The sequence below is a fragment of the Mastacembelus armatus genome, chromosome 23, assembly GCF_900324485.2.
Source record: "Mastacembelus armatus chromosome 23, fMasArm1.2, whole genome shotgun sequence".
Taxonomy (NCBI): domain Eukaryota; kingdom Metazoa; phylum Chordata; class Actinopteri; order Synbranchiformes; family Mastacembelidae; genus Mastacembelus; species Mastacembelus armatus.
The window spans coordinates 7310060-7329080 of NC_046655.1; the positions used below are offsets into that span (position 1 = coordinate 7310060).

Sequence of the window (19021 nt, forward strand, 5' to 3'; positions counted from 1 at the left end):
TATTACTCTTCTCATCTAACGCTCTGTAAGAAAACTAATACTTATTTCCCAAATTGTCATACAGATAAAAGCATGCATTCTTCCTATTTCTAGCTCTGAGGTCTGTATCAATGTGTTAGCTCTACTTCCAACAGCAGCTGTGCAGAGTTGCATTTACTTAAGGTCAGTAGACACAAACTGGCATCGCTTTGAGGCAGCACATTCTGTGATTCACCTTCACGCTGCTGTCGTAAAATGTGACTGCATATTAAGGCGGCACATTTGGAGAAATCAAGCCCTATATTCCATGCCCTCTAGCCTCAGGCCTAGTCGTGGTGCTTTTGAAGCTATGCATACACGCCTGTTAGCAGCTCACATACATATACGAACACACACGCCAAAATATGATCTATGTATCTTTGATCTCTGTGATGGCTGCATACATTAGCTGGGTGGAGTGGGGAGTAAACACACCTTGAGGACGAGAAATCTGGAAAATTAGGAATTCTCCAGCAAATCTCTGGAGAGATTTTCAGCTATATTATATATGGAGCAGGTTGGGGGTTGGATTGGATTCATGACTGCCATCTGCAAAAAATGTACTATCAAAATAAAATGCTGAAACTTAGATTCCAGTCATATCCCAATGCAAATAACTATATTTTGCATCTGTACAGGTATTAACAATATAACATATGTATTAACTTTGTTCAGGCATGTTTTCACACAACTTGCATCAGTTTGACAGCTTGTCAAAGAGATTGGAACAGAATAGTGTCAACAAGCCTGATATCTTGTCTTTTTCTATTGCTTAAGCAAGGTCAGCAGGCACACACATATAGGGTAAAACACATGCACACAAACAAACAGCCAGCTGCCTCAGTGGGAAGTAACACTCCCTTGAACATTGTGTCAGTGCTGAAATCAGAATCAATAAACGAAGGAAGGAAAACAGACTCATGGGGAGGGACCGATAGAGTGGGAGTGATATGGAGAGGTAACCGTATAGATTTAAGCACACTGGAGATAAGGGCAGAAACAGATTGCTAATGCAGACACAGATGCAGACAAGAAAAAAAAAAAGATGTACACATATAACTAAGCTTTTTTGCAGGGAAACCTTGCTGAGTCGATTCCAGGACTAGTTTATGGCATTTCCTTTAGCAGATAGCAGCCAGACAACCAACCAAGTATCCAGGTGGGAAAACACAAAGCTTCCTTTATTTACTCTAAACACACCACAAGTAAGAGCCTCTGGACCAAAAAAACAGGAACATGAGCTGTCTGCTCTTTGGAGGATGTTTTTTTCTTCTGATGTGATCCTGACTTGAATTTCAGAAGCAAACAATAAACAAACACTATTTGAGGATATTGTCATATGAGAGCATTGTTTGCTTATGTAAGTCTAGCCATAGAGCTTCAATCTGCACTGTGTTTAAGAAAATAAGCAAGTGGAGTTTTATGTCATGGCAGTAAAGTAAAGGGAAAAAGAGGGTAAAACTAAGTAAACTGTGAAAATAAAACGTGTGCCGAGTGATTTCAATCTATATATGCAATGTAACAGTTCACTGATAACAGACGCTGTGGTTTAGCTTGTTAATAAAATAATATGTGCTTGAGTATTAATATAATCCATAGTAACACTTTATAGATAATAACAAGCAGACCTAAACACAACAAAGAACCACAGAAACACACATAGTGTATGTGTGCTGTTTGAGCTCCCAAGGCATGAATATCTGTGTGTGTGTAGCTGAGGGCAGCAGTATTGGTGATGATTTTGTGGGACTCAGGGGCCCAGTGTCTGCCTCTGCCCACGGCCTTACTGATCCGCTCGGCTAGAGATCTAAGCTCTTTTTCCCCCACACACTCAACCACACATACATGCTTGTCTTTCTATAGCTGTCAGGACTTAATGCATTCCCTAGCCCTTAGCCCTAAACTTTAATCATTAAAACTAAATGTCCTTATCTTAACCTCAACCCTAAAGTTTTAACTCTCAACCAGCCTCAAAATTGTGAGGACTAACCAAAATGGCTTTACAATGAAGTACTTGACTTGAAATACCTAGAGCCTATACACCATAGTGGCAACAAGTTATGATGTATATCAGCGCATTTAAGAAAACATTTAATATGTGATTTAACATATTATACTCTTATCTTCCACGGTTGTCTCATTCTCTGCCATCCTCACTTTGTTTTTATTTCTTATTACTGAGTACCCACTGGCCTAGCAGGCAAGCAGCTCCAGTGAGCACACAGTGGTAATAATTCACAGTCAATCTGTGCACTGGACCGCCACACAGACTCATTTAAATACTGCCCACAGCCATTATGCTATTTCTCTCTCACTATCATTATACGTATCCCCCCCTCCGCACACTTGACCCCCCCCAATGCGTCCTGCCATGACCACATCTACTGTTTTTTTGGTTTTTTTTGCACATTTGTGTATTCACTGCATCTCTCCCTTGCCTTCCAATAATTATTTGATCCAACCCTTAGAGCTCAGGGGTGAGCTGCCAGGATGCCAGGTAGTTCTGATTAACTTATCTTTGTTTAAGGCCCCTGGCACTAATGTTAGAGCTCAGACAAAGAGCACAGAAAAGCCTGTGTCAGTGTAGGAAATTAGTATGCCATCAAGATGCCTAGATGTACATAGTGAATGTGTTTGCAGTGTTTAATATATATACTGTCTAATATCTGTTATTTGTGTTTTGTACTTTGTACTGGATACTACTATTTTCATGCTATCACCTAGTTCATATAGGACGATATTATACTATTAATATATTCTTCAGGTTCCATTGAGCAGTTTCTGTAAATGTCCTGCCCTGCCTGAATAAAGCAAATCTAAAAGAGAAAACCATATTTTGTTGTTACATTGCAGGGATGACACAAAACTCGTGTATTTTAGTTTGTATTTTTTCTGCAGAACCAGTACTTGAACCAATAACGGTATAATTTACTCACTTGTTCAATTCTTGATTCATAAATTTTTATTTGATTTAGTGGAAAGAGCAATGTGAGTGTGCATGAATGAGTGAGCGGGTGAGCACATGAGGGAGGGAATTGGAGCATGGTGAGGGATGTACCCTGGGAGTCATCATCTCCAGCTGCTGCCCACCATCTCTCCCCATTCCTCTGTTGTTTACTTTTTTCTCTGCTTTCTGTTTCTCTGTCCTTATTTCCCCTCTCTTTGCCCCTCTCTTTCTAATCTGTCATACAGCTGCAGGCAAATCTAGCTCAGTGTACCTATGGGCTGTTTATCCAAGGCTCCAGGTTCCACAGGCAGGTATGGAAGAGAAGAATCCCTCCACTGAGGCTCACCACATGTTCACTGGAGGTTTTCATCATTTTATTGCAGTGCACTGTTGGTGCTGACCTACAGAAAACACCATCATGGATGAGGGATAGTTTCATTATATACAACTATAAGACCATTTGTAAAGTTTATATAAGGTAAAATCTCTGAGACTTCTGCTTGTTTCTTTTGTTTTTTCAGATACTATAAAGAGAAGAAGTTGTGGGAATTGATTATTTCTTTTTTTTCTGCACAAACTCATCCCTGAGGTTACATAAGGCGTCATAACCAGCACCACACTTCCCCCTCTTTGTGGCTAGAGGGTTGCCAGGCAACTCCAAGAACGTCTGCCTGCCTGTGTCCCTGCAACCTTTTGTGGTTCAAACACACACATACACATACACACACACACACACACACACACACAAACCCAATCCTTTTAATCACCTGTTCTCTCCTGGAAGTGTCTTGCCTCAGAGGTAGATGAGGTTTTCTGGCGCTGTTATCTCTGTTTACCTAATCCAATGATGTTGCCAAATGTAGAAGTCTGAAAAGAGAACAGAAACTTCACTGGATACCAGATGACAGCATGAAGTTTCCCAACTAACTTCCTGGACACAGACGGCCAAAAGAACTTGGACGCATACTGAGCCCACGTCTTTGGTTTGTGTCCTCTTTGAAGTTCTGTTTCTTTGGAGCTCTATTTCCTTGACTCTGCCAACCCTTTTTGGGATAAAAACACATTTAAGTCAAATACTGTGATTTATAGTGTGTCTGATTCAGTTTCTCCAAAGCTGGATGATGTGTGATTAGTAGATGGGTGATACCAGACTGGAAAAACACAGAACAAACTAAGCCATTCAGATGTGTAACATTATCTTGTAGAATGGGTAGAATTTACTGGAAGTTTTGAGTTCTCACCCAGTGTCTGGTCACTTTTAGTCAGACAGATGTGACTATATAAATATAGATTTTTTTTTTTTTTTTTTTTTGGTGAATGTACAAAAAAATGTGAATCTGAATCAGCAGGATCAAGCAGCACCCACACTAAACCTGCTGAGTTACGTTTACAATTAAAGAAGTTCACTGGTGATTTACTATTGCATTTCTATCCATCCGTCCATCCAGCCATTTTCTATATCCGCTTATTCCTGAACCAGGGTCATGGGGATTGCATAAAATTCTATTCTATAAAAATACAGGAATTGCACGTAACTGATTTCAAACAGCAATATGCCCTTTAACCCTTAGTATTTTGTTTTGTTACACCCTTCATACACAGACCTATCCATGTCCAATCTCAGGAAAACTTTTGAAGACATCACTAAAGCCACTGATCTTGATCTAGATCGTGAACTAAATTAATGTCTCTGAATTAAATTGCCATATAGTACACAATGGCCTTTCCAAAGAAATTACGTCTTGCTAAAGAGAAACTTTGCTAATATATATCACTATTAGCCTAGCTTCATATCACTGTGTGACCTGTGCCCTATTTCTATTCCAACAGCTAGAAATGACCCAGTGCCATAGTACCATGCTGTTAAGGCCTTGATGACTTTGCTGCACTCACAGAGTGGGTTGCACTGCTCTGTGATTGAACAAGCCATTCACTGTCCCTCCTGGACACTGAATGGATTATTATGGGCTTGTATTCACACTAGTCTCACTTTGTATCGCAAGTGCAGGTGCATAGGCACTATGGTATGGCAAACACAGGCAGCCCTCATAGCCATGAATGGGCAGGGGGGTCACACAAATCCTGTGTCCATTCCGAGAGATTTTTACGTTATTCGCAATAATGTTGTGTTAAATACTAGCATGAAGCGGACTGTGAAATATGAGTCTTCTATCTACAGCACACATTGCAAGAAATATTATTTTGCATCATGACCAAACTAGTTTGCAGTGAGGAAACAAGTACTTCTGTCACTCTTCAACAGGATGGACACACATCAAAATGTGATGCCAAGCTCAACTTTGCATCTTCTCATGTTTTTCTTCCATGAAATCTTTACTTTTTTATTTTAAACTCTAAGAATGCAAACACAGGTTGATTTTCTTTGGTTTTCTGCTCCCCACAGGCAAATAGCCAGACAGGAACAGAAAGAAGAAAAAAAGATGACAGTGAGGAGAGAGAGGGGTTTGGGAGATGTTTGTTTGTGTGTGCACAGAGAATGAAAAGAGATGATGCACAAAATGCAGAGATACAGGGGAAAACAGAACGATAACATATAACAATGAGGTGTAGCAATTCAATGTGGCAAGCCAAAGAGCGAGGGATTCCCGAACAGATAAGTCTGCCTCTTTTAATAGCCTTTGGGCATAATGTCATCTTTAGATGCGATTCTATTGTCTGGAAGGCGGCTGTCTGCCTAGACACACAGACACAGACTTTAACAACATCTAGGGTATAATTTAGGTTTGTTAACTGAGGCGGGTGACCAGAAATTAAATGAAAATCGATGAAAGATATAATATGTACAATAATAATAACAGACTTTAACCTTAGGGTAACTGGAGAAGAAGATTGTCTTTTAAAATGAGTCTAATAGTTTCTAGCTCATGACAGAACAGTCTTCTAACTTCAAACAGATCAGTGAGTTAGCTTCTCTGGGTGGCTGCACAGAACCTTTAGATAGGATGTCTGAACTTATTTGTGTTACTATCCTGCCAGCCCCTTTCACAAGCTCTCCCTCACTGGAAGAAAGAAGGAAATAGTGGAAATTCCCACAATAGGAAAGGGGCTTTTCTGAGGAAATGGAATTGAACGAGTTGGCTAATAGCTCAGTGCCCATGGTCTTTTGTCCGTCCGTCTGTCTGTTTGTTTCTAGGACTGGTAAGAGATCAGGCTTTACAATAGGTGAAAAAATGCCTGTATGTCTAAATTTGGTTTGTGGCCGTAGGTGTCCACTATTGCTACTACAAGTTAATAGAATATATTATATGGTCCAAAACTGTAGGTTGAAAATAGTGGCTACCTCCAGAGTAGAGAACAGAAAATGAGTACAGAGTATAGTGTGGGGGGCACACACACACACACACACACACACACACAGACATCAGAGCCACAACCAGCCACTAAATGTGTTTTTAATCTACTTAATCAGATGGCCAGATGACAATGACATTACCTTATCAGCTTCGTGTGTGTGTCTGCATGTGTGTGCTTGTGGGATTTAATGGATTTTTTTTTCCTGGACTTAGATAAGCATATACCTGGAGTGTGAAATGCTTTCAATGCAGATTCTTAGTCAGACTCTGCAGCAAACTAATGATCACATGAACCTGTAAAGGTATCCCTAAAATAACATGTAGCAGGGCAAACACCACTAACTCATAATTTCAGTAGCCTATACCAAGCACAACTAGTGCTATTCAATGGCGACTGGCTTTTAAAAAATGTCAATATACCTATGTTCATTGGCTCACTAGTACTCTACATAATAAATTGCTATTCAAAGAGGCTGAAACAGGGACTTTCTGCTCGGATTAGGTTTGAAGTTGAGATGAAAAGGCAGGGTAGACTTGGGGCAAACAGGTGTTTTGACTGACCTTCCCCACAACCTATTCTCTATTCTTTTTGACCGTCTTTGATCAATTAAAATCCATGTTATAGAACCTGGGTGCGGCACACCACGACTTCAGAACAAAGGCCTCCCTCTCTCCCTCACTTACGCCCTCCAGCTCCCTAGAGCCCTCCAAGAAAGGTTAATGGATTGAGACTAAAGTTACAAAATATGAGCCATCAAGACAAACGTGTGGCAGGATGGAGTGGTAATTACAATGACGGAGGCAAAGCCCTGCTGTCATAGTAATCTATCTGATAAAGTGCTAAACCCCCTCAAGACCAGAAAATGAGAGGAACGAACATGGGATACAGCCAGTGGCTAACAGCCTGTAATTAGAAGTTGGATGCTTATGCTTATTTGCACATCTTAGCTCCATCAAACAGCTTTGGTTTTTACTGCTGAATAGGATATTTGACAAATAATGTGAATCTGAATTATACCAGATGATGAGTTGGTGCCAAATAATATCTATCTATCTATCTATCTATCTATCTATCTATCTATCTGTCTGTCTGTCTGTCTGTCTGTCTATTAATTTAAATGCAAATACGTTTATTTAGTCTTACACAAAGATGGCTATGGTAAGATAAATAAAAATTGTCATGACAACATACACAATATGTTAGATCTGTGCACAACAACTGATATAAACAAATATGTCTAGTGGTGTTTTGCTTGGTTAAAATTCTTTTTTGCCAGATATTATTGTCAAAAAACAGAGTTGTCCCCCAGGTCCTTGGAGTCCTGTCCACAATAGATGACCAGAAAAGGAAGAGATTACACATGGCTACATTTCAAATAAACTTTGAAAGAACACCTTTGCTAAGCTTTTAACATTGTGTTTCTAACCTATCAACCTGGGATCATTCAGACATCACTCCCTCCCCAGTAGACTGAACCCATGCAGCCTTTCCACATTGCTCCAGGCCAAGTCATTTATGAATTATTTAAAAACAGTAACATCGCACATGAAATTAATATTCAGACATTTTCTATTATCTGCTGAAAGACAGCACTCCCTCCCCCTGTCTCTCTACTATCAGTTATTTTGGTAATGATCTGTATTCCTGTGGCATTAGTTTGGTCAGGGCTTGTGCCCATTGATGCAACGTGCCAGGCATGCTGAGTGAGGTTACACTGGGCTGCTCTGTTTGTCTCTACTCCTGCACTGATTTACTGGCAGGTGATTTCTCTCTCTTTTTATCTGTATGCTGCTTTGCCTTGTCTAAACCAGTTCCAAGTACCTTCAACATAACATCTGCTTTTTTCATTTCTCAGTATTTCAACCAAACACCAACTGAAATAGCACTTTTCCAGGAGCCCTAACAGGTTTTGTTATTTGATATTTGAACTGCATGCTCAAGCCCATTAAACGTTTAAAGGAAGGCACAGCTCAGCAGTGAGCACAGTTCACCAACTTAATAAATTATGCATCAAAAAAGCATCTCTGGGAATTTCACTAGCTGTATTGCAGTGAGAGCAGTGTCCTTTAAATTTCAAACAGAATGGCTCCCCCTAGTGCCAAAGACTGTTCAGAAGACTGGCAGCTGAGTCACAGCAAGGAAATATCTGTAATATTACAGACATAATTACAGTATACTATATGCTTTATTTTATTTAAACCAATTGTCAACTTTCTTAGTCAAATGCAATGAAGCAAAACTATGTTTATATCTCTGAATCGTATACACTTAACAGTTCCAATAATTTTCATTTAAATGTTTTAATTTAAATATTGTATTTCCAGTTTAAACCTCACACTATGTGATGCTGTATCCACTAAGCACAAGTCAACTTCAGAGAGAATGAATTATTCAAGCTTGATGCTACAAACAGAACAGTAGTTTTGTCCATGCTCTGTGGCCCTAAGGGCTACATTTAGTCTTCTCCATGTGTGAGTGCAGTCGTCTTGTGGGCCTTCTTGAAGGTAAAACACGTTTGTCGCCTCAGCTTTTCAAGGCCAACTACAACCTCTCAACACACAAACAGCTTTATTAGCTATGTATTTGGTTATTCTGCAGAGGAGGAGGATTTATTTTTATACACATTTCTGTGCAAATCATTAAATTTTTGCATTTACTAAGCTTTTTGGTCATCAAGGTTTCTAACTTTGGACTCCACTGATTTTTGTATTTTAAATAGATGTCTGTCCTCTTTTTATTCAAGATTTCAACTGCAGTTGTCTATTCTGCAGCTAATGGCTACAGCTTGTTGATGTGATTAGGGACATACTCCTATGTCTAATGTCGTTGTATTCTATTTTTGTACATAGTTGTTTTTTGTTAGTCTGGAATTTGTATGTTTGTTTAGTTTTCATGACTTGGCAGAACATTCAGAAAAATATTAAAGAGTATTTGGTAAACACTTTTACCGAAACAGCGAATGCGTTTCTGAATCCACCCACACTTTGATAGTACAATAAGAAGAAGAAGAAGAAGAAGAAGAAGAAGAAGAACTTTATTAATCCCCAAGGGGAAATTTTACAGAGGTTATTCTCATTTAAAGTTATTAAATGTAATATTATTTAAATTATATAAATTGATAGTAATTAATAAAGTAATTATATATATAAAAAAACTGACAACATGATAAAAAGCAGCTTCATTAATTAACTAAATTTGCAAAGGCAAAAACTAAGAATCAGAATCAGTGTGTAGGTGTACACTTGGGAAGCAGCTCTGGAAACCTCCCAATAGTTGATCACAGCTTTGAATTCTGCAAGCCTGTATTCTGATGTTTGTCAGGTCTGAGCTGGCAAGAGCGCTGTTGACAGTTGGGCCGTGGGAATAGCAACAAGGAGGCTGCATCTGGGAAATTTCCCAGTTGTTTAAGAAAGAAAAAACTATTTTTGTCATGTCAAGCAAAAGCCAAAGTACCATTAATAATAAAAGCTAGAATAGATAATTTACTTGAATGATTAAAATCTAAGCTCTCAATTAGGGCCAAGATTTGCTGTAATTTGTATGTGTGTAAATGTATCACAGGAATGGGATTACTCTTTAGGGATAAACCATCTACTGCAAAACAGAATCATAATCCTCAACTCTACAATATATAATGATTCTGCTTTTAAATAAACATTTCAGTGTCAGTACTTAGCAATTGAGTTCACCATTAAAATTGTCTATAAAATCTATACTTTTGGTAGTGAGTGGAAATCCACTGTTAAATGCAGTTGCCACAAATTGCAGCAAGTTTTTCAAACTAGCTGGAATTGATTGATTCTCTCTTGCAATGTTTAATGGGAAAAGTCCATAGTCCTTGTAGATCTGTAAATAAAGCAACATGACTAAAGTAATGCCTGGCTGGCCCCTTTTACATTGATTTGTTTTTAAAGGAAGAAATGGGAATAAGTTACTTCACACGTTTGTGTGGTAGCATTTATCTTTATTCACACCCGCCTAAGAACAGAATATCTTTAGCATTTATGGATGATTCCTATTATTGATGTATTATGTCATACTGCATTACATTGAATGCTGTGTCCATCCATTGTACCAGCAAATTATTTATTTTAATGTGCATTATTGTGCAACTGCCTCACTTGTGATTCATCCATCCATCATCTATATCCGCTTATTCTGATTTAGGGTCACAGGGATCTGCTGGAGCCTATCCCAGCTCTCTGTGGGGGAAAGGCAGGGTACACCCTGGACAGGACTAATGACACCAGTCCATCACAGTTTTTTGCATACTGTACTGCGCTGCAGCACATACAATATTTTTAACAAGTAATGCAATAAAAGCATAACTGCATCAGGGGACAATATTATGCAGGACAGTCATCCATTGCACAGATGCATGAATTGACTCAACCGTGTCACAGAGCCCAATAGTCACAGAGTCAGTTACCTCACAGAAGCCACCGATCACAATCACAGCAGAGATCCTTAATAATATCTGTTACCTCACAGAAACACATGTTATCTGTTTGTGTTGTATGATATTATAGCAGAATGCTATATCGATCTCAATACCCCTAAAACTTTTTGCTGTTTGTGTAAACACCTTTTTAATAGTTTTGTTTGTTTGTTTCTATTAAAGAAGAGTGAATATATCTATTTTCCTCAGAGTGGCGTATCAATAAACGATAAAGTGATGATGACCTCTGACAGGTACCTATTTAACCAAAATAAGCAAAAAGGAATCTGCCTGTGCACTGCGTCACGCGCGAACACACGCGATGCTTGTTCCTTTTCCCGGATTGGTCAGCGATGCCGGGAAACCTCCTCGTGACATGTCTGCCGTTATAAATACTTAGAGCCGCTCTCCAGTTACGCAGCCCTGGTTTATGAGGGAAAATGTATCGTCTCGGCCAACAGTCTATCTCCAAGATCGCTTTCAGTTCCTTTTTATCCACTGTGCCACGGGAATATTTTCATTTTACGAGACAATACAATAAAAGCTGGTCTTGTATTGGCTGATTTTTGATCAAATTATACATTTATTTGCACGAAAATGCCAAGGACCAAGAAGAAGAATAGCAGGGGTAAGTGTGCGGCCGCATTGCTTTGGCCTTGTTTTTTTTTTTCCAACTTCTCTTTACTGACGGTAGTTGTAGTTCTTAACGGATTGTCAGTCCATTGAGTGGAGTTGAACGTGGTTACGGTAAGGACTACAAACGTCAGAGGCTGGCCCAACGTCAAAACACAAAGCTAATAGTCGTGGTTATACGAAACGTCGCTGCTGATAAAACGTGCCATCATATAGAAATATGCATCTGCCTTATTTATACATTGACACACTTGTTAATGAATAATTAAATGATTATAAACTAATTTATTCTTCACACGAGCCCTTAATTATCGGACAAGCTATCGTCGGCTAGCTTAACGTGTACTCCCCATTAGCAAGACACAACGTTGGTTTCTAGGGAATGTTCGTTTTAATACATAACATGGCACATATTTGACAGTTTAATAACTATGATACAATGATTATCGCCTAAATATGTCAACAAATTACATTTGTCTGGCTCCACCTAACAAAGGCATGGTGTTAGCTCGAACTCTTGAATGTGAGGTCGTTTTGTCTGTAGATTGGCCTCATTTAAACTTTAGGCGAAATCGTAGCCACCTGTGACGTTATTCATCACAACAAAAGTTGTGTGACTTTAGACTAACGTTACTATGTGAGGCAGATAATGGATTTGTAGGCTGGTCGTTGGTGTTTTGCGACAGGAGGCGGACATTTTGGACTCAGAGCGGGGGTGAAAACAGGCGGCGCCCGGTTCTCAGGAACAGCTGTTGTTTGGGGAGAGTCCACGTCGACGTCTGCACGTACAAATATCCACTTAAAGGGAAATAAAAATGCCTTTTTAAATTTACTAACAGTGATTAATAGTTATTTAAATATACTGATTATCATGGCCTGAAATCTTCAGGCACATGTTGTTACTATTACAAAGCTTATGCTTACAACATAGAACTAGGGGCACTATGCTTATGTATTTTGTCGTCAGTCTGTCATAACTAATGCAATCAAAGCATTTTAGGTTTGAAAAATGAACAGACTCGATATTTTCACACCCTTACACTGCGAATTTTCACAAGTCTCCCACACTCTTCTTGCTTTCAGGAAGACCTTTAGAATAATACACCTCGTCTGTCAAGTGCCAACTATGCAAGTGTTGTGTGTTAGTGGAGCACCTATTGTATGTAGGTCTGCATTCCAGTCAGCACTATTCCAGTCAGATGTTTTTTGTTTTTTTTTTAAATCAAAAAGTTCCTGTCTTGGACTTGTATTGTTTGATGTGGACTTTGGAAGGGGAGCTTGCCTCCTCTTAGATGGACCACCTAGATGCTTACCAGTGTGCTTTTAGACTCTATTGAAACTATACACGTCTATTCTAAATACAAGATTTGCAGTTGAAGTATTAATTGCGGTGGCAGGTTGTCATAGTCTCTCATGTTGCAACAGTGCGGTTGTGGTGACCCACGTCCCCCCCACCTTGGAACATTATGCTGCGATTGTACAGCAGACGAGAAGTATGGGTTATCCTTGACCCATGCAACATGTTACGTTTTCATCTGAGATAATGTTGCACCTGCAGGATAAGATGTGTGAAGAACATGTAACACATTAGATAACAGAGCTTTTTTTTATTTATTTTTACAGTAGCAGTGTGGAGCCTTGGTTACATAATGGACTTGCACAGACTTGCTACACTGCACTAATGTATTTGATTTGATTCATTATTTTTACATATATATATATATATATATATATATATATATATATACATTTTTTTTTTTTTTTTTTTCCAGAGGGGCAGCATGGACATGTGCAGCCGTTCAGTGATGAGGATGCCTCCATTGAGACGCTCAGCCATTGCAGCAGCTTCAGTGATGCCAACAGTGTAGCAGATGAAGGTGGGTTTGTTTGTATTGCACACATTTAAGTCTTTGTTTTTAACTTGCGAGTGCACATGCTGCTGACGCTTCTAGTAGCTGTGTGTTCCCTCCAACAGGAATCAACTAGATGCTTGTCTTTTGGGTCTAGTAACTCATATCTTTATTCTTCAGGAGATCTAAGAACATCAAACAAGATTTACCTCATCTCATGTTTGTAGGTGGAGAGACCAGTGAGGATGCTGCCCAGGAGGATTTTCAGTATAAGCTTAAGGGGTTCATAGATAGCACGGTGGACAAGAGGTAAGAAATGTACTTGTAATTTTTAACAGCAATGACAACACATGTTATCTGATCTTATTGTGTAGGTTGTAACAAGTTGGTGTACACATTGGAATATGACATGAAATATAAATAGAACAGTGTCACTTTTTTTCAACAAAGAGCTACATGAAAGCAAAGATTTGAGGGCTAGACTTTGTCGATTTTTAGAAATCTTTTGCCCACTAAGGATGAAAAGGTAAATGTAGGTAGGTGTAACCAATATTTTTTTTTTTTTTTTTTTTAGAAAGGCTTATTTCTGTGATGGGTAGCCTGAACTGAGTAGCTCTGTCAGTCACAGGAGAAAGGTGTCATTGAGGTTTGCAGCCCACTTAGGTTAAAGATGGACATTATCCCCAAAAAGACATGTCACCATTGCTCTGCTGAATGTGCTGTTACTGAAGTAGGGATGCACGAGTAGTGCTACTTCACTGCCAAAGTTATGTGGGTATTATGTTGTAAGCCAAAGCTTATATTTGTAACACATTAGCTTGTATTATAGCAAAGTTCCTCAACAGTATAGACTTAAGGTCTGACTGCAACCAAGTGGCAGCCAAAATATCATTTTGTTTACCAAAAAAGTCTATGAATCCACTAATTTTGTTAATCTCTGCTAATGCTATATTAGTAATATTAGCTGCCTTTTAATAAAATATTGCATTTGTTCTTCACATTGGATCATTTCTCCATTGAAATAATGAATTTCTATGACATTTTACAGTCACAGATCACTGAGTCTGAATGACATGGAAGGAGAGATTTATTGATTTGTATTATAGTAAAAATAAATGTTTATGTCCCTGTTTCCTCAGTGCTAAGACCAGACAGGGAGCACTGGATGGACTTAAGACAGCTATGGCCACTCGGATCCTGTATGAATTCATCCTGGAGAGAAGAATGACCATCACAGACAGCATTGAACGCTGCCTCAAGAAAGGTACTTAAACGCTTTTCATTATTGCTACAGGTTTTCACAATAAGAACCTCTGATACCGTAACACCCATCAACATCTTGAATGGCACTGTGCCACAGGAGAAGAATACCAAATGTAATTTTCTACAGAATTTAAGGTCTGTGACACACCAAGTTGACAATCAGCCATCAGGCAGCCTCAAGTCTCCTGACCTATTCTTTCAAATGTTTACCACAGTCCAACCTAGTCTGACAACTTTGACAGATTCATCTGTAATCACGACCTATTCAGCTCAGTATATAAGTGTAGTTTTTCAATTTAAGGAGAACTTTTTTTTTTTTTCTTTTTTTTTGGAGCAGTTTTTATTTTTTTTTTTGCCTTCCTTTTTTTTTTTATCCACAACAAAAAAAACTGAGGGTTCACACTGCTGCTGCCTTTTAAGCCGTCTCAGATATATTCTCAATTTAAAATATCTATAAACTCTTTGTGGTGAGCAAGAGTGGTGCAAAAATGTTAGGCAAGTGCTGCCTTTCTTACAGTTTTTATCTGCAGTATAGGTCTTCCAGTGCCAGTTTTTGGCCCAGATGAGGCAGCTTTCAGCGAGTGCATCAGCCTTCATTGCTGCTAGGTCTTTGTCAGCTTGGTGTGTCTCTGCCCTAAGGGAAAAGTTAATGCCCTCCCCTATCACTGTCAGGCAAAGGTGAGGAGCAGCGAGCAGCGGCTTCTTTAGCCTGCCTGCTGTGTATCCAGCTGGGCTCGGGCATCGAGAGCGAGGAGGTGTTAAAAACCCTGAAACCCATCTTCAAAAACATCCTGGCAGATGGATCAGCCAACATACAAGCCAGACAGGCTGTGAGTACCTGATACTGTCACTGGCAGAGGAATACGTTTTTATACAACTGGAAGAAGGCACTGTTGACAGGTTGCGGAACAGTAACCACAGAGTACCTGCTACTGTGCGGTTGTCTGGATTTTCCAGAGATGTCTGTATACTGTGAAGTCAACTAAACAAGTCTGTTTCTCTTCTAGGTAGCAACAAGTCTGGGTCTATGCACTTTAGTTGCAGAAGATGACATTCTGGTAAGTTTTTTTTTTTTTTCTTTTCTTCAACACTTTTGGTGTCTTTTCTGAAGACACTTCAGGTTTTCATGGCAAGCTCCAATGATGTCTTCTACAACCAGCAATATTTTTACCCTTATCAGCAATTGTGCCTTATCCAATCTTAACATCCCTGTTGTCAACAGCACTGCCAACTGAACAATGAACAATTACTCAAAGTCATAAATGCATTACTTGTAATGAATAGTGCTGTTCTGGAACATTTCCATTATTTGCACTACAAACTCCAGTTTTCACATGATCCCTGCTGCTTCCTGCTCTAGGATGTGCATGCCACAATGGAGTGCTTTGAGAACCTGTTCACTCGGTCATATGCGCGGATGGATGGGACCTATACCTCCATCAATCCCCAGACAAGCCAGCTACATACCAACGCCCTACTCTCTTGGGCACTGTTGCTCACCATCTGTAGTGCCAACCAGCTCAAAGACATCCTGCGCAAGTAAGACCCACTGTCAACCCTTTTAATTTCATAGTCCCAACTCATTACGTTTTCTATTGTGTTGCAACCCAGCCCAAGGTGTGTGCTGAAAAATATGAGAACAGACAAAGTTTTATGTGCCTGTGTATTGTGGTGCAGACACCTGACCAAACTGCCAAGGTTGCTGGAGAGTGAAGATGTCAACATGAGAATTGCTGCAGGGGAGACCATTGCTTTGCTTTTTGAACTAGCTAGAGACATGGACGCTGTAAGTTCATCTATTCTCTTCATTTTCCCACTGCTTTTCATTCATGCAGCACAGTGCAGTTAGCTGGACTTCCAGTTTTCCATGCATCATGAATCCAGATTTTCTTTGTGTCCCTTTTAGGACTTTGAATTTGAGAACTGGGATGAATTGTGTGATAAGCTAAATGCTTTGGCCACAGACTGTAACAAGCACAGAGCCAAGACAGACAAGAGGAAGCAGCGCTCTGTGTTCAGGGATGTACTCAAAGCTGTTGAGGTGAGTGTTGAGCACTTTGCTAGCCAGTTGTCAGTTTACATTTCAGACATTTTAACTTCCTGCTTTTGTCCAAAGCAGCTTAACAGTGATAGACTAGAGCATAGTTTTTATTTATCCTGAGAATTTCTGAATCTACTTCTAATTCCCTCTTCTTGCAGGAGGGTGACTTCCAATCTGAGACCATTCGCTTTGGGATGGAGCGCATGACCATTGATAGCTGGGTCAGAAAGAGGACATATGATGCTTTCAGAGAGTTTGTGGGCTCTGGGATGAACTATCACCTACAGGTATCATTTTTAGTAAGCAGTTTATCTCATAACTATATAGTGTGTATATATAAATGACAAACTAACAGGCATGGAGCGAATTGATGACTTGAATAATGCAGTATTGTAGGGAGAAAGTCATTACAAGTTTGCTGATGGCAAAGAAGTCTGCAATCTAGCCAGTTCAGAAATGTGCCATTTCATGGACCAGGGAATCTCAGACTACATAACAGTATAAACAATATCTAAAATTAGCTAGACTATTTAGACTCTATCTTATGCTTTGTTTTGATGGTGATTGGTAAATTTTTTTTTTTTTTTTAATAATGCTTTTGTGTTAACTTTATTTTAATCAGGCAAATGAATTCATCAGAGACGTGTTTGAACTGGGACCACCCATGTTGGTTGACTCAGCCACAGTGAAAGCCATGAAAATCTCTCGCTTTGAAAGGGTATGTGTACACAGGTCTCTTTTCCATTCAAAATTGTTATATGTAGAGTTTTTTTTTTTTTTTTAACATACTGTACATTCATAGCCATTTTATTTTTTCTACACTATATTAAGTTTTTTTTGTTTGTTTGTTTTTTTTTTTTTTGCCTCTCTCTTCTAGCATCTCCACAATTCGGCTGCATTCAAGGCTCGGACCAAGGCCAGAAGCAAGTTCAGGGACAAGAGAGTGGATGTGGGGGAATTTTAAATTTTTATTTATTTATTTTTCCCCTTTTGACTTTAATAACCTATTTATCTTGACTCCCTGCTTTTAGGTGAATTGTCACAAGTTTGTGTTCATGTGATCCTACCCCTATCGTATCCCTGTAAATCTATATTTAAATAATCAAATACTCACCTTCTGTAGATTTGGTAGCTACATAACAGAAGCTGTGCTCTGTAGTTGACAAAACCTGCTTTTTCTAACCAAATCTACAGGAGGTGAGTATTTGGTAACCAAATCAATAGGTTTTGGTTGAAATATAACTTTAATATATCTACACATAAATAGTGCTGTTGTACATATATGTTTTAATATTCATAACATTTTTGTTTTTTGAACATTGTAATAAGTAATTATTCCAGCATTTCTTTTGCACCATGTAGTTTTACATAGCAGTATCAAGACACATGTTATGGCTAGCCTAACACTTAGATGGATATGTATTAAGTTGCACTACCTAGTTAGCAAGTTATTTCTGTAGAGCCTTGCTATTGTGTTGTATTTTAGTACTAGTTGGGTAATCTAAAGGGCAAAGGTGATGAAATAAACACTGAAAAATTGTAACAAATGGGTGTATTTTTTTTTTTTCCCTCTCTGTTAATTACACATGGTATATTGCTTATAACACAGTGATTCTGATAATAAAAGGTCATTTTTTAGCAATGGGGGATGGTACAAATCTTGTTTATTGCTACTTTAACATATCAAAGTGAAGGCTCAAGGTGGCAGTGGCCTTGTGAGGAGAACTGAGTAGTCAACCTTGTATAAACATTTCTAATAGATCTAATGTCCTGAGATAACCACTCCTACTATTACTACTTATTGTTTGTCAGTAGTGAATCTAATTAGGGGGCCTAAGTACTAATGCAGGTCTAGCATGCATTGTACACAGTATATTTACTCACCCAGATCTCATGCAAAAGCTGCTTCTGTCATAGACAAGTAAAAATAGTCTGTAACAGCAGTGGTGGTGACTATCACATGATGAAGGTAAATGTCACAATGCTACAAATAGTTCCATCAATAATGTTGCCCTTTATACTGGGAGTAAGGCGCACATAGAGGCAGGCTGCAGTTTAGCCATTTAATGACCTCATACCTCAGGTGAAACAATTTAACTTAAGGGGACAGCAGCAACATGGAGCTGATCCATTTTTCATGGCCCGTCCTCTGGATTTCTCTTGACGGAAGATCCTGCTTAAGTACAGAGGAGTTTTATGTATCCCTCAGTCTTACTTTCATAACTTAACTCTCAACTTAGCCTGTTATATTTTATTTTTATATACAGTTCTGATGTGGTTTATAGGCTGTCATAACTGCTTTATGAGAAGCACTTAACCAAACCTAAGTTAGTCAGCTTAGTAATAAATCACACTCAGTCTTTCAACATCATTTTTTACACTGTAGGCAACGTCCCTTGTTCTGTTTAGTCTGTGCCCTCTGACCCTGTGTTGTCATACTAAAAATAAAATAATCGCTGTAAGTCATTTAGACTTGTTCTATTTTCAGAAACCAAACCTTTCAAGCTAATGAAACT

The 19021-nt window shown here is 38.9% G+C and overlaps 1 protein-coding gene across 1 annotated transcript; it reads left to right on the plus strand.

Moving 5' to 3' along the window:
• Positions 1–11098: 11098 nt before the first annotated feature.
• ifrd1 (interferon-related developmental regulator 1) lies at positions 11099–18052 on the plus strand. The gene is made up of 12 exons (XM_026327268.2): positions 11099–11346; positions 13124–13228; positions 13429–13510; positions 14341–14465; positions 15137–15294; positions 15472–15522; positions 15825–16003; positions 16142–16250; positions 16371–16505; positions 16664–16792; positions 17128–17223; positions 17383–18052. Exons 1-12 carry the CDS (start codon positions 11316–11318, stop codon positions 17467–17469), a joined length of 1287 nt encoding a protein of 428 aa, XP_026183053.1. The 5' UTR covers positions 11099–11315; the 3' UTR covers positions 17470–18052.
• The last annotated feature ends 969 nt before the right edge of the window (positions 18053–19021 follow it).